Source organism: Physella acuta, unplaced genomic scaffold (assembly GCF_028476545.2).
Source record: "Physella acuta isolate Inbredline_101_S28 unplaced genomic scaffold, ASM2847654v3 ptg001674l, whole genome shotgun sequence".
NCBI lineage: Eukaryota > Metazoa > Mollusca > Gastropoda > Physidae > Physella > Physella acuta.
This window is the reverse complement of record NW_026733187.1, coordinates 21,687-38,709: the sequence shown is the minus strand read 5'-3', so window position 1 is coordinate 38,709 and position 17,023 is coordinate 21,687. Positions and strand designations below refer to the sequence as shown.

The 17,023-nt window shown below is 33.4% G+C and overlaps 1 protein-coding gene across 1 annotated transcript; it reads left to right on the top strand.

Moving 5' to 3' along the window:
* The first annotated feature begins 842 nt into the window (after positions 1 to 842).
* LOC131929776 (exosome complex exonuclease RRP44) lies at positions 843 to 16,554 on the top strand. Its single transcript, XM_059286141.1, has 24 exons — positions 843 to 914; positions 4,929 to 5,169; positions 5,441 to 5,503; positions 5,614 to 5,708; positions 5,816 to 5,997; positions 6,354 to 6,424; positions 6,588 to 6,746; positions 7,145 to 7,309; positions 7,835 to 7,957; positions 8,287 to 8,424; positions 9,074 to 9,220; positions 9,337 to 9,453; positions 11,582 to 11,683; positions 11,774 to 11,838; positions 11,919 to 12,003; positions 12,127 to 12,254; positions 12,497 to 12,583; positions 12,882 to 13,038; positions 13,531 to 13,751; positions 14,460 to 14,550; positions 15,006 to 15,083; positions 15,296 to 15,454; positions 15,869 to 15,991; positions 16,240 to 16,554. Exons 2-24 carry the CDS (start codon positions 4,945 to 4,947, stop codon positions 16,333 to 16,335), a joined length of 2,877 nt encoding a protein of 958 aa, XP_059142124.1. The 5' UTR covers positions 843 to 914; positions 4,929 to 4,944; the 3' UTR covers positions 16,336 to 16,554.
* The last annotated feature ends 469 nt before the right edge of the window (positions 16,555 to 17,023 follow it).

Below are 17,023 nucleotides of genomic sequence, written 5' to 3'. Positions count from 1 at the left end.
TTATGAGGCAAAATATAATTTTCACACAGAACTAAAATATTTACTGCAAATCAGTGACGTCTGCTTTTGCCTTTCAGATACCAGTTCAGAAATGCGCAGCTTCACCTTAAATTCAGAAAGCGCTGTAGTCTTGTATTTTTCAGTCTCAGTGCAGCTTTAGGATGTGTTTTCTTAGTTTTGCCGGTGCTACATTAGAGTACTTCAACTTGGCATTGCAAATCATGCAGTTAGAACGCCGATTCGCATTATCTTCAGTTATACAAGTGAATGCATATTGTACATATTCGTCCGACCATATTTTTTTTTTACTCGAAACAAGATACAAGTCGAGTACTGGGCCACAAAGTGTGTTCGACACAGCACGTGTGTACATGATCAACGCACGTCTGTATATGTGGCGTTGGCACGATTCGTGACGTGTGTCGCGACGTCAAGGGTTCCACTATATAGAAATATCACAATACTCATACGTATTGTCTCGCTCTGGCGCAGTTTGGCGTATTATTTGAACTGTTATCGACCGCGGCCGCTTTTTTCTATCCTCCGCTCTGACTAAATCTGATCGCAAATCATATGACATGAGTATGAGTCGGCAAAGAGTCGGGTGTGTAATCTTGGACTCTGAGACTGACTCACCCAACCCAGGTTGAGAACTACTAATGTATGAGTATAATCTACTTTATTTTTTAACAGCCCTTTCCAAAGTATTGAAAGATAAGAGTCTGCGTTTGGAAAGCAGGCAACTAAAAATTCTAGGTTTTTGACAACTCATTCTCGTTTGTGAAAAGTAACCGTTTCAATTTAGGCTTTTCTTTCTTGTTGAATCTGGTACTTAGCTTGACCTTTACCATAGCAAGGGGGCTTAACTCTCAACTAAAAATTATTACACAAGTTTATCACCAAACAACACGCCGGTAGGGATCTAGACTTCTCTAGATCTAGTCTAGAACTCTAGATTCTAGATCTGTTGATAAAAATAAATTTAGGCCTATAGATCTATAATTAATTAGGGTAAAATCTTAGTTTAGCGTCGTAAATTCGGCCAAAACTAGTAATGTAGGAGAGAGTGAATTAATGAATATGTCATTAAATAATAAAATATGAGTATATTTTCGTATATTTTGATAAAATATTATAAATAATTGAATAATAGATCACCATTTATGGTTAAATCAATTTAAATATCCTGAAATTAATTTTTATCAACCCTGTTCGAGATAGTAAATTTGCTATTAAAAACAGCAGCCATCTTAAGAAATTGTTATTTAGAGTAGCTTCCCTTTTATTTCTATTCGTATGAAAATGTATTTAAATATGATTGTCTTGTTGTATAATCCGTATTACAAAGCATTTTTTTTTTAAAATTCTGCTCTTTAAAAACTGAATTTCCTAACAAACAACTTTATTAATTCTAGAAGCATTGTGAGATGCAACTTGTATTCATGTATTAAATCACGTTTTTTTTTTTACTAATGTTAATTTGATCTTTCTATTACTATATAGTTTGAGTTTTTTCTTATTGTTTGAATGTTCACTATTTTCATTTCAGGTTTTTCTTTTCATCAATTAGTGATTCTATCTTAACTTATGACATTTTTTGCTTCTCTTTACCTTAATTAAACCCCAAACTCCGTCATATTTTTGTTGTCAATGTCACAAGTCATAATGTAAAAAATTACGCTTCACTCTGCCTTATCTAAGATCTCTAACCATAATTTTGACAACATTAAATGTTTGTCATCATTTATATATACAGAGAGACAAAATGTATTATCCACCAGCTTCCCTCGTAAAACATCATCTAAAACAATGAGCCAGTCCACCCCTTAAGTGCGTGTTGTCATTATGGTCGATCGCAAGTCTCCACCTGCCAGACACATGTTGGTTATCCTTTGTTGTCAAATTGTCAATATCAAGTACACAAGTGAGTGATATGGGGTTGTCCATAAATGATGTCACATATGATTTGCTACGGGAGTGAGTGAAGATTTGTGACGTCAACTCAGGCGGCTCCGCAATTTATGACGTGTCGGTCTCATGAAAGGAGGTGAACGGGGAAAAATACCTAGGTGGTTGATGGAGAAACTCTATAATGCTTTGTTCGATCAAAATAACGATAAATAAGCATTGGTATACGTATACCTTGCTTAAAACGAATCATCACAAATGTTGCAAGCCTGCTAGTTTAAGACATTCGGCAAAACGGCCGCAACACATTATCCCCGTCAAAAAGGCTTGCCACCAAATGCCTGCCGACGAATAAGCCGCGTCTAATGCGGGGCGTTAGGAATACTGCCATTAGCATGGGCCGCGTTAGTAGAGCACCAGTAGGCTATCGCGCTTTGTAAGATGACGTAAATACTTAAATTCAATTTCGCTAAACTGCGCGAAAATTTAGTAATGTTCCATCGTTTGAGGAAATTTATTTTCTTGGACTTAAATTGAAATATCATGTTGACTGTCTGGCTCTTAATTTCCGAATATCACTTTTAATGTATCAAGATTCAGAACTATAATTTACTTTAATATAAGTGTCATCTTATCGTTTATTGTGGTTTTTATAAAGCGCAGAGCAGCTACAAAATCGGGCGGCCATCCTGTTTTCACCAAGCTTCTTTTGGAGCTTAATATGGGTAGTCTAGTTCTATACGGTGTGAGCTTAATACATTTTTAAAGGGCCGAAAGTCTCAAGACAGCAAGCTTGCAGAAATAACTACGTACGTTTAAATGGACGAGTGATAGATGTGTTAGGGGCTGTTTAATGAACACCAACTTATGTAATCAAATTAAACGTCGCAAAAGCGTCAAAAAGGCAGTGCTTGTTGTTGTTTTTTTCTATAAAATTAGCCTAACGGTCGGCGGTACCGCTACATGACGTCACGTGCGAGCGTTAACTCGGTGACGATCTGCTAAGTGGGGGAATGAAAAAGGTGGGGTTCAAGAAATGCGACTCGGCAAGCTTTTTAGATTTCTTGACCCTTCTTAATAGTTCTTTCGTCCCCACTGAGAAAATGGATCACCTATGAATGACGCGTCATACTTCTACAGCTGGTCTTTCTCCCACAACCATCCCGTTTTCACGAAAAAAAAAACCTGACCCGTCTCCAAAATCACATCGCTGAGTTCTACTCAACCTCTCCCCACCACAAATCACTATTTCTATCTGAAACAATATGTTCATATGTTTGCTCTGTAATAATACACGCTATCATTACTATCTTAAGAGCGACGTCATTTATGAGCGATCTAATATTGATTTGCTTACTGCAAATAAAGTGTTCACAAGTTCGACCTCCCAACAATTGTTGTGATCTTGGATGCACACTATTAAGTCTGATAAGATCTATTAGTCATTCATGTCAACTATATTAAAAAAAAAGAAAAATTACTATACAGGGGGTCATCCATAAATGATGTCACGCTTTTTTTGACGATTTTTACCTCCCCCCCCCCTCCCCTCCGTCACACGTCGTCACAAAAAGCCAGACCCCCTCCCCTAAAATGACGTCACACCTCAGCCTACAACCCCCCTCAAAATTGCAGTTGAATTGTTTTTAAACAGCTATATTTTTCCAAAATCTTGTCTGAACTCTGTCAAAATAGATTATTTTAATCAATTGTTATTACAATGTATTAAAACAGTTTTTTAAAACGCAAAATAACGTCTATAATTCGTTTTGTAACATTGCTTTTTTAAAATGCAATGTGTGACGTAGCACCATCTGAACCCCTCCCCACACAACGTCAAAAAATTACGGACCCCCCTCCCCCCTACGAGTGTGACGTCATTTATGGACGACCCCCCCCCCCCCCCCCCCGCATATATTAAAACAATACAAAACAATCATATTAAACCACAAAATCAACACAAAAGACATGCGAATAGACAATTTATTGTTTTTAAAACATGGCCGCTGCTTGTATTTGCTCATTGTTGTCTCGAACGGGGTAGTTTAAAGTTTATTCCAGGATATTTATGACTGGTTTGGTCTTGGATTGTGATTTGTTATTCAATTATCTGTTATATTGTGTAAAATATGACATAAATATGGCCAAATGAAAGAAATATTCATTAGTTACCTTCATCGCACATTACTAGCTACGTTGGAATTTACGACGCTAAACTAAGATTTTACCATTAATTAGATATAGATCTAGCACATACATTAAATAACAGATTGATTATTGATCGCTAATGGGCCAAATGGCAAACTTACTGAACTGACAGACCCACAACCACCCATTCATTTATTTTGAAATTTTATATTTTATCATGTGCTTTGTCACATTTGTTGTGATTACACACTACTATTTCTATAATATTACACACTGATTTTATTTTTAGATTCAGAGAACACACACTGCTACCACAAGGCCTAATATATTAAGATGACCCTCCTTTTTGCTTTGTCACTTTGTCTTTGTACCTTGTCACGGCTTGTGGGCCTTATCCGCTTATCGCCTTCAGATGAGATTTATCACTTTCTAAACTCTAATCTAATCTGACTCCCATGACTAGCACTAAGCCTGACTAAGCCTAAGCCAGTTTATAGTAAATAGTATAGTTTTTATTGGTTACTTTATAGATCTATTAATTTTATTTAGTTAGTATTTTTAAAAACAATTCCAGATTTCATGATGGTGGTCGCATTTTAAACTGTTATTTTTATAAGCCTTATCAACAATAGGCCAGGATAATTATTAAAACAGGGTGCATTAAAAATACCCTCAGTAAGCTTTGGAAATATTACAAGCTTTTAGTACTTTAGATGTGATAATTTACTAAATTAATTAGGCCTACAACATCATAATATATTGAATAGGCCTAAGGCCTAAAGTAAATTAATCTAACCTGGACTAGTTTCTACAAAAAATAATTAAGAATTATCTCTGTAATAAATATAAGAAATATATTCATTTTATTACAGATAATAAGTTGTCATCATGTTGACAAACAAAGTCTTCATCAAGAAGACCAGGCTTGGAGGTGTGATGAAAATAGTGCGTGAGCATTATTTAAGAGATGATATCTGCTGTGGTTCTCAAGCCTGCAAAAAGAAATGTGAGCCAGCTAATAATGTTTGCTTAGAGAGAGAGCCAATCAGTGACAGCAAACTTGTTCCAGAGCCGCACTACATCATACCAGACACAAATGTAGCTCTGCATCAGGTATACTTTCTTATATAATGATTTAATATGTCAACATATAACAGCAGTTTCTGTCTCAGCCTGCCTTTCCATATTTAGATCTATCAATAAAAACTGTTTATTCTTCTCTTATTAGGCCTGTATATATATTATTTTTTACGGAAGTGGAAGACATGTTTATTAAAACAACTGAAGCAGCTTTAACTTTAATAGCCATTGCCTAAATCACATTCAAATGTTTTTAGTCTGTATCAGATGGCAAATACGATTAAACTTGTAAAATCTATTTCAGATTGATATCTTGGAAGACCCATCAGTTAAGAATGTCATTATTCTACAGACTGTACTTGATGAGGTAGGTGATGTAAACACACATACACAATAGTAGCTAAATTGTTTCTAATTTTTTTCATTAGGACTACAGTTGTTACTTAAATAATGTATGTTTTTTCTTTGTCTCCGTAGATCCGACACAGAAGTGCTCCTGTTTACAAAAGAGTAAAAGATATAATCAGCAACTCACAGAAATGCTTTTATACTTTCTGCAATGAATTTAACATGTAAGTCTTATAAACATTAGTCAGAATTTATAATGCAGTTTGTATTTTAAAATCTTATTTTCCCCAGATTTTGCCACTTTATTTGTTTTATTTCAAAATTTTCACAGGCATACCTATGTTGAACGGAAACCTGGAGAAAGTGCTAATGATCGTAATGACAGGGCTATTCGGAAAGCAGTTGACTGGTATTCCCAGCACTTGAAAGATGAGGGAATTGTTATTGTTTTGTTGACGAATGATGCAGACAATTATAAAAAAGCTGTCAGTGAGAAACTCACAGCATACACAAGTAAAAATAAATTTTTTATGGGAGATAACTTACTTTTTTTTTTGCTGATTTTTTTAAAGTTAGTTTTGCAGTCTCTTTTGTATCTTTCCTAAGCTTATAATTTCTAAAAATATATCCAAATACATCATGATACTAAAAATTTTGTCAATATATTTCATTGACTTCACTTAAAACTTATAAAGCCCTTTATGAGGAGAAAAAGGATGCAGCTACAATATTTGGTAGCACCATTAAAAAAAAACTATATATAATTTAAACTTATTGAGGTCTCTTAGGTTAAAAAAATATATAATGAGCAACATTAAAATTTAACAATTTTTTACATTGAAACACCAATTCCATAATTTCTATTTCAGTCCATGATTATGTAAGAAGCCTTTCTAATCAATCCCTGATAGACAGACTTGCCAATCCACTCAATCAGTCTGTAAGTTCTGAGATTTTCACATTTATAATGTATACCAACAAAGTCTCTGACTTTATTACAAATGTTCTATAATTGTCATGACTCTTGTTGTAAAAATTGTTTTTAAAATGTTAAACTTTCATTTTGGAGAATTCCGTCTCATATAATTTTAAAATCTTTCTAGTCTGCTGATACAAGTGGTAAAGTTTTATTTTCTGAGCATCTTGGGCTTGCGGATATACAGAAAGGCATCAGAGCAGGTAGATTCCTCCAGGGGACCTTGTTGATCAGTCGGGAAAACTACCTTGAGGCTAACGTCAGCGTGAAAGACAAGGATCACATGGTACCAGCTTATAGTTTAAATACTTTCTGATTTGGTTTCTGTTGAGTTTTTAAAAAAATGAAATAAGGCTGTTGGCCTTCTGTTCAAAGCGCAACCTGTGAACCAGGATGCTAGCTTTTGTCTGATACACACGCAGATCTTTTCAGCTGGGTTGAACATGCCAGGAGTTAACACTCCCACTGGTATAGCTTGGGGGTCATAAGTATCAGGATACACAACCTGCCAAGCCACTGCAATGCCCAAACACCAGATGGCAGTTGCATCACCATGTGTTCTTGGCATTAAAGGGAAAAGATGAAGCGATGATGATTTTATAATTATTTGCATTTACTTCCTATTTTATTAATTTCATATTTAAATCCCTGTAAAGATAATAACACATTTTTATGTTGTTGTAGGTTTTTGTCCAAGGATTGCAGAATTTGAACCGAGCTGTGAATGATGATATTGTTGCCATAGAGATGCTGCCTGAATCAGAGTGGAGTTGTCCTTCCTCACTAGTGCTGACAGAGGACGATGGAAAAGATGATGAGGATGAGGAAAACAGGGAACTTACGGATAATGTGAGTTTCTCCATGTTTTTTTTTCTAAGAGTAACCTTGAAGAATAAACAAATGTATGATGTATGGTTCACTTCTTTAATTAACAAATATGTCATTGTTTATTAATTGGTAAAAAAATAAATTTTGTGTGTGTGTATGGGGGGGGGGTCCTTGTTATATATATAGATATATACTATTACTTTAGATTGTAAAAATCTTCACATTTTATTGAACTGAGTTCAACAACTAATCAATGTTTTTTAATGTGGTGATTTTGCTGTCAGATCTGCATTTGTTGGGTATCATTTATACTTCAGATAATGATATATGATATGCTTTCAGCGTCAACATTTTAGACTAATTACTTCTAGATTCATGATTTTTGAGCTTTTTATGGCTCATTGCAGTTTGCTTGGGGAGTTCAGTATGTTATCTAAATATCTTCACCATGGACAAATATTTTCAGCTTTAAAAACACAAACGCTGTATGCTTGAGTAAACTGCAGTTGGAAGTTATTTTAATTTTATTATTATCTTATTTTCCAGGAATCTCTGATCCGCAACAAGGTACCCAAGGAACTCCGCCAGCCAACAGCTCGTGTGGTGGGAATTATAAAAAGAAACTGGAGACAGTACTGTGGTATTTTACAGCCTTCACTGCTTAAAGAGGTTTGTGACATGAGGTCATTTGTTCTTGGGCTGTTTCTCTGTTAGCTATTTGTTCTTGATGCTTTAGTTTTCTCTGAAGTTTCTTATACTTATAGAGAACTGGTTTTTAAACATGCTTTACCTTAATGTAGCTTCTCTTTTAAAGATGCTTTACCTTTCTCTTGCTTCTCTTATTATTAAAGAACTGGTTTTTAAAGATGCTTTTACTTTCTGTAGCTTTTCTTATTATCAACTAAATGATTTCTACAGATGTTTTAGCTTTCTTTAGCTTTTTCTATTTAACAAAAAAACTAGTCATTAAAGAAGATGCTTTACCTTATGCCACACAGAGAACTCGCCATCTGTTTATACCAGCAGAGAAGAGAATTCCAAAGATTAGGATAGAAACCAGACAAGCTGAAAACTTGGCCTCTAAAAGGATAATTGTGGCCATTGATAGTTGGCCACGGAACTCAAGATACCCTCAGGTTTGTTAACACCATGTAACTTAGTGTGGGTAGCTTGAAGAATTTTTAAATTCTCTGACACTCATGTACATTTCTCTGTTTAGTTTCATTTAAGCTTTTGATTAAAACATTGTGCATTTACTTACATTTAAATGTGGTAGCTTTGTTATAATTGGATTTTTTTCCCCCTCAAGTTTTTATCAGAACTTGTTAAACCAGAAGCAAAGGTTTCTATATCAAAGCAAAATTGTAGAAACATATTTCTGTTTTAATTGTGAAACTTTCTTTGTGAATTCAGGGCTACTTTGTTCTGTTTTAATTGTGAAGCTTTCTTTGTGAATTCAGGGCCACTCTGTTTTGTTTTAATTGTGAAACTTTGTGAACTCAGGTCCACTTTGTTCTATTTTAATTGTGAAACTTTATTTGTGAATTCAGGGCCAATTTGTTCTATTTTAATTGTGAAACTTTATTTGTGAACTCAGGTCCACTTTGTTCTATTTTAATTGTGACACTTTATTTATGAATTCAGGGCCACTTTGTTCTATTTTAATTGTGAAACTTTATTTGTGAATTCAGGGCCACTTTGTTCTATTTTAATTGTGAAACTTTATTTGTGAATTCAGGGCCACTTTGTTCTGTTTTAATTGTGAAACTTTCTTTGTGAATTCAGGGCCACTTTGTTCGCTGTCTTGGTGGTGTGGGAGACAAGGAAACAGAGAACGAAGTGCTGCTGTTGGAGCATGATGTTCCCCACTCCAAGTTCTCAGAGGCTGTGCTCAGTTTCCTGCCAAAAATGCCATGGACAATCACTGAAGATGTTAGCTCATTATTTCATTCATAGATTTACACTTTTAAAAATTAGTTTAAGCTGGTTTTTTAAAAAATCTTTTTTTTTAATGTTGATAATAATGTAATAATTACCCACATGTTTAGGACTTGAAAAGGCGGCGAGACTTGAGGCACCTGGACATCTGTAGTGTTGACCCGCCAGGTTGTACAGACATTGATGATGCTCTTCACTGTAGAAAGTTAGAAAATGGAAATTATGAGGTACTGTCTGAAAAAAATCAGCATATGTTTAGCCAGGTGCTTTAACTATTTTAAGGCATGGGTTTTATTTACCATGTTTATATTTTTATGCATAGTGTACATTTAGAATGTTTCTTACACATACATATGGATAATTAACCCTTTGGTGGAATCTAGTAAAAATACCAAGAATTCTTATTTAGTTAACCACATGTGTAAATGGTATATGTTTTATATGGATAATTAACCCTTTAGTGGAATCTAGTATTCTTGTATACTTAACCACATGTGTAAATGGTATATGTTTTATATGGATAATTAACCCTTTGGTGGAAGCTAAGGAAAAATACCAAGAATTCTTGTATAGTTAACCACATGTGTAAATGGTATATGTTTTATATGGATAATTAACCCTTTAGTAGAATCTAGTATTCTTGTATACTTAACCACATGTGTAAATGGTATATGTTTTATATGGATAATTAACCCTTTGGTGGAAGCTAAGGAAAAATACCAAGAATTCTTGTATAGTTAACCACATGTGTAAATGGTATATGTTTTATATGGATAATTAACCCTTTAGTGGAATCTAGTATTCTTGTATACTTAAGGGGATATGCTATGTTTTTTTCAATTTTTTACAGTTTAAGATCTAAAGCCTTTTGAATACTTTTATCATATTTGGCATATAAAAGTAAGTATTAAACAGCAAAAAAAGGGGTCTAAAACAATTTTGGTTGTCATGGAAACTCAAAAAACCTCCGCCATTTTGAATTTTTCGGTACTTTTAAAAATACTAAGGCTTTTTTATTTATGCACCTATAGCAATCAAACTTAAACTGCTTATATTTCAGTATATATTAAAAATTTTGTCACGACAACTTTTTGAAATAATTACTAGTAAGAATTTTACAAGGTCTAAAATATCGTACCCTTTTAGTATTCAAAAGTTTCAAAATTTGCATATTAATTACCAAATACTTTTTTTCTATCAAAGCAATCACAATTCCCTCGTGACAAAAGTTGTATTTTTGCATCAAGAACAATTACTGAAAATATGGTTGGCATTGTTTAATAAATAAAAAAGTAGTAGGCTTTTTAGTGTTAAAAACATGCAAACTGAGAAAAACAGCCAAAAGTAACGAAAACTAGGTCAGGAAAGTACCATATCTGTGTGAACTGCAAAGCCGATTGTAAGCTTTGGGTGCTTCCGACATGTAGGAAATTAAGTTTATTAGATACATGAGAAATCCAACTTTCCGATGATGTCAAATACAATATAATGACGGATAAAAAAACTTTTCATAGAGAGCTTGTTAGATTGGGAAAAATTGATTATTTTTTAATTAATACGGTCATAAAAATCGTAATTCAAACACATAAAATATTTTTTTCTCTTTAAAGTTATTATTTTCTTTATACAAAAATGGACAAAGTATCCAAAAGTGCAAGAAACCCATCATGACGAAAAACAAGAATTTTTGTGATTTTTTTCCGCGCATATCCCCTTAACCACATGTGTAAATGGTATATGTTTTATATGGATAATTAACCCTTTGGTGGAAGCTAAGGAAAAATACCAAGAATTCTTGTATAGTTAACCACATGTGTAAATGGTATATGTTTTATATGGATAATTAACCCTTTAGTGGAATCTAGTATTCTTGTATACTTAACCACATGTGTAAATGGTATATGTTTTATATGGATAATTAACCCTTTGGTGGAAGCTAAGGAAAAATACCAAGAATTCTTGTATAGTTAACCACATGTGTAAATGGTATATGTTTTATATGGATAATTAACCCTTTGGTGGAAGCTAAGGAAAAATACCAAGAATTCTTGTATAGTTAACCACATGTGTAAATGGTATATGTTTTATATGGATAATTAACCCTTTGGTGGAAGCTAAGGAAAAATACCAAGAATTCTTGTATAGTTAACCACATGTGTAAATGGTATATGTTTTATATGGATAATTAACCCTTTGGTGGAAGCTAAGGAAAAATACCAAGAATTCTTGTATAGTTAACCACATGTGTAAATGGTATATGTTTTATATGGATAATTAACCCTTTGGTGGAAGCTAAGGAAAAATACCAAGAATTCTTGTATAGTTAACCACATGTGTAAATGGTGCATTTCCTAGGTTGGTGTTCATATCGCAGATGTCTCTCATTTTATTCGACCTGGAAATGCTCTAGACCAGGAGGCAGCAAGCAGAGGAACAACAGTCTATCTAACTGACAAAGTAGGTTGTTTTTGTTTCTTCATTTTGTATACATTTGTCAATTGGAGTATAGTTTGTGTAGTTTTACAATATTTTTTTGGTTGTTTTCAGAGAATAGACATGGTCCCAGATTTATTGAGCTCAAACCTTTGTTCACTGAGAAGTGGGGTCAATAGGTCAGTTTGATTTTATTTAACATTTGGATCATATTTAAGAATTAAAAAAGGAATGTAACAAAGACGAATATCTTTTCTAGGTTTGCATTTTCTGTGTTATGGGAGATGACTCCTGAGGCTCATATCATCAGCACAGATTTCACCAAGAGTATCATTGATTCAAAGGTAAACAAATGGATTGAACTGGCTGACTTTTATTGTAAACAGCTTCAAACCTCATCACACATATGCTACTCTCATTTATGATGTGACATTATATAGTCATACGTTACTCATGTTTTTTTAAAGGCCTCATTAACATACGCTGAAGCCCAGATGAAGATCGATGACCCCAATGCTTCAGATAGTTTAACCCTTAGTTTGAGGGGGCTGAACAGGCTGGCCAAGATTTTAAAGAAGAAGAGGCTCGACAATGGGTGTGTACTTCTTTAGGATTTAGGTCTACATTGTTTAAAAATTTAGTGTTATTTTTTTACCATTTATGTTTGTTACTGTACTGTTTTTTAGCATATATTTAATGAATCACTTAGAATTTGATAATAACAAGTAGTTATGAAACTTATATACTTTTTCAAATTTGACTTTGCTTTTAGTGTAAAAATTACTAAAAAAAAATAAAGTTTGCGCTTAATGTAACTTTAACCTTTAATTTCAACAGTGCCCTCAGCTTAGCCTCAACAGAGGTGAGGTTCTATGTTGACAGTGAAACCAACGACCCAATAGATGTGCAAACTAAAGTTCTCAGGTGGGTTTGAAAATTTAAATTAATTTGTGTTAACACTACTCTTTCTAATGTTTATTTACATTTTAGTCTGTAATTATGAATAATGAAGCTGGACTTTTGTTTGTATGCGAATATATTTTATGAAAATGTTATCAGCTGATATTCTGTTATCTTTTAAGTTCTTTTGACAGTTTTAAAAAATTCCTTAATCTACATTACAGCACCCTAGAGTTACATTTTTATACTAGCCTGTATATAATGCCTCATTTAGAACCTTGTTCTTCTAGATTGTATTTAAAAAAATATTTGTCCACAACAGAGATACTAACTCCATGGTTGAAGAGTTCATGTTGTTAGCCAACATTGCTGTTGCTGAAAAAATCCTACTAGAGTTTCCAGATAATGCACTTCTCAGGCGCCATCCATCCCCACCTGTATCCAATTTTGATCCTTTGATCAAAGCAGCAGCATCTAAGGTAGCATTGGTTTTTATAAATTAAAAATCTTTGTTAGTTTTATAAGCATACCACACTTTAGTTGCCTATTTGTCTATTCCCCTGTTTTGTATTTAAGCATTGGAAAAGTGGTGGATGATACATCATTTAAAATAAAAATCTCAACTGGTTTGTAAATATAATAATGGATTTGTAGAATGTGTTTGTAGGACATCGCTAAATTCACTCAGTTTTGATGGGTACTTGATGATAGATTTGAAAACTAACTTTTTTTCTTACAATTTGTATTAATTTCCCTATGGAATTTTAATTTTACTGTTTACAATCTTGTTTTAACTTCCCAATGGAATTTCAACTTTTCTGTTAACAATCTTGTAGATTTGCTTTAGAGTGGTTTTGGAATAGGTGAATTAGAATTCAAATGTATCTACCCTTTTGTCTATATTCACCCCAATCTTGTTTTATACATCCCATTGACTGTCAACCTAACCCAATATTATATATCTGCTCCAGGGCTTCAAGATTGACGTATCATCTGGCAAAGGCCTGGCTGACAGCTTAGACAAGGCTGTGGTGGCGGAGAACCCGTACTTTAACACTATGTTACGTATCATGACGACCCGTTGTATGATGCAGGCTGTGTACTTCTGCAGTGGGATGTTGCAGCCGTCTGACTACCTACATTATGGCTTGGCCACGCCCATTTACACTCACTTCACCTCACCCATTAGAAGGTAATTCGTTACATTCCACCATTAGAAGGTAATTAGTCACATTCCACCATTAGAAGGTAATTAGTCACATTCCACCATTAGAAGGTAATTAGTCACATTCCACCATCAGGAGGTAATTAGTCACATTCCACCATCAGGAGGTAATTAGTCACATTCCACCATCAGGAGGTAATTAGTCACATTCCACCATTAGAAGGTAATTAGTCACATTCCACCATCAGGAGGTAATTAGTCACATTCCACCATTAGAAGGTAATTAGTCACATTCCACCATTAGAAGGTAATAAGTCAATCACCCATTACAAGGTAAAATATTAGTCACATACCCAGTTTGAAGCTAAAGTATTAGTCACATGTCCCATTAGAAAGTAAAATAACTGATCATGTTGTGAAAGAGTTCACATCCCCCATCAAACAGTAACATTTTATCCTCTGGGGAATTAAAGATATAACTATTATTATAAAACACAACATTTGAATCAATTCTTTGCCAGAAAAAAACAAAACAAAATAAAAAACATAGAAGTTTAGTTGACACAGCCTTCAGTAAAAAGATCAATAGAAATAAATATTTAGGTACAAATATTATTGTTAACTGATACTTTAAAAAAAAGGATCAAAGTTTATACATGTTAATTGATATTATATATGTTTCACATACTATTTAGTTAATGAAAACTAGAGACAAATGAAACTTTTCACTTCCAGATACTCTGATATCATTGCACACAGACTTCTAGCTGTCAGCATTGGGGCTGATGCATCCTATTCAGATTTGCTGGACAAGTCCAAAATTCAGGTAAACCTCAGTGTAGTTTTAGTAAACATAACACACTAGTAAACAAAATTCAAGTAAAGATAATACAACAAAAATACATGAAGATTCAGTTAATCTTCTAAGCAGTTACACCACACCCATACTTAAAACACAGACAAATGTATCTTAGCTAGACCACAAATTTTTCCTGTGTTATCTTTTGTCAGAAAAATCTTTAGCAAAACACTATACAAAAAGTAGCTAGTTAATAGTAAAGAAGATGGGTGGTTGTATCAAATTTGAGTGTAAGGATGCGTGAAATATTTTAGATTCATGCTCTAGAGGTGGTAAAATCAGCTTATTATTTAAAGTCACTCATCACTTTGTGCCATTCTGATAATATGATAAGATAGTATTTTGTATTTTATTGTTACATGTATGCTTGACTCCAGTTTAATGAGGACGAATGCCTTATTTTACACACACATTTTTTGCAGACCTTGTGTAACAACCTCAACTACAGACACAAGATGGCACAGTATGCTGGCAGAGCTTCTGTTAACCTACACACACATGTAAGGTTTGATTTCACTGCTTTCATTTATTTGATTTAATTTTATACTGCTGGGCTTGCTAATAATTTACACTTAAAACATTGGCTCTCACATCAGTTTAGTTTTACTGTTGGATTTTCTGTCAACAAGTACTATTTGTAATTTTTGCTTTTATTTGTTAGAAACTAAATAAACGAATAATTTGTTTTTTTTTTCAATTGTTATTCTTACAGCTTTTCTTTAAGACAAGGGTGCAGGATGAAGAAGGGCATGTTTTATTTGTGCGTAAAAACGCCTTACAGATCCTTATACCCAAGTATGGGCTAGAAGGGACTGTGTTTCTTAATGATGAAGGCCAGAAGTCCTCAAGTATATTTGTTTACAATGAAGAGGTTGGAATTTTTAACATTAAACTCCAGATAGTTGACTTCAATTTTATTCTAGCACTCATTGCAAAAACTATGATCATCTGCTGTTTCTTGTATTTAAACAGTTACTAAAATATTTAGTCAGTGATTTATGTTTTCTTGTTTATAAATGTACTGTTTCTCATGGGAACCCACACATTTGAGTATGGATCATATGCAATTATATAGTGCCATTTTTGTATAGAGAGATGTGCCATGGCAGCAAAGATCTTTAAGATCTTTATGTCATAAAGCAGATAAAAAACTTGGTATACCTTGTCAATGACATAATTTTTCACACATAAGATAATTTTTTGGGTAAATATCGTTAGAAGGGGCTGAGCGTTTTATACAATGTCTCTGTTAGAATACAAAATGATAAACCTTTTGTGTCTATAGATGAACACCCAAACAGCGGGGGATGTGACTATTCATGTGTTTGATCCAGTCATTGTCCAACTAAGTATTGACCGCACCAATGTCCAGCATATGAAACTATCACTTAAACTTGTCAAACCTAAGGTAAGATGTTGAGTTGTTTTTTTTTATCTGGGTTGTACAATTTAAAAAATGCCTTATAAATTGTATTCAAGTTACAGATTTGTTTTATGTCAACAAATATGTGTTGAAAGGAAAACCACCAGCCTCTAGTCTTAAAGAAAAACGAATGTTTACTTTTCCAAACTCTTGTAATAATGTATGTGGTATAATTCAGGTAACCTGACCCAAGTGTTAGCCTGCACCACATTAATATTTTCTACCCCCTCCAGATCCCTGGTTTCAGTGTACCTTCAGCTGCCACCTCATCTACTGAATCTCAGCCAGCTACAGCACAGCCACAAGAGAAGAAGAGACGCATGAAATGATAATGTAAATAAAATACACTGCTTGGATGGTAACTAAAATGTTGAGATAAATTATGTTAAGTAAAATGATACGTCACCATGTTAACACAGTTTGTTTACCTATAAGGATTAAGTAATGGAATAGTTGGTTTTTATGTAGCACTGCACCATATTGGTGTCATATTTTAATGGAGCAAAATGTTACATTCATGTACATTGGTTATGTAAAATGGTTACTTTTTAAAATTATGTATTCCTCAATAAAAAAATTGTTATAAATATTAATTTTTGTGTGTTCTTTTTAATAAAATCATGATTACTCATTTTCTTTGTGAAAATTCTTAAAAAGCTTAACATCAAAATTCTGCTTAATATTCTCAAAAGCAAAAGGCTAACACATATGGGCTTATCTGTTAGTTACTTTATTTGATATACCATTTTAAAAAGTTTAACTTCAATCTTCAGTCAAGCATAGGAATAACAAAAATAAATGTTTTATCATAAGTAGTTGAATTTTGCATGGTCAGCAAACTAAATAGTAATTAAAAAAAAAACAAATGTTAAAAAATGACCAGAGAAACTGATTTCTTTCTTCAGAAATAATTTGTTTGAATAATTGAAATTATTTAAAAAAAAATGCTTGGAATGTTTTTTTTTAAAAAAATGCAAGTAATAGTGAAAGAAAAAAAAGGTTTACAGTTCAACAATG

Coding starts and splice junctions, on each gene's coding strand:
- LOC131929776 (XM_059286141.1), top strand. CDS start 4,945: ATGTTGACAAACAAAGTCTTCATCAAGAAGACCAGGCTTGGAGGTGTG. Junction 12,584..12,881: donor GTGCAAACTAAAGTTCTCAG/GTGGGTTTGAAA, acceptor TGTCCACAACAG/AGATACTAACTCCATGGTTG. Junction 15,455..15,868: donor TATTTGTTTACAATGAAGAG/GTTGGAATTTTT, acceptor TTGTGTCTATAG/ATGAACACCCAAACAGCGGG.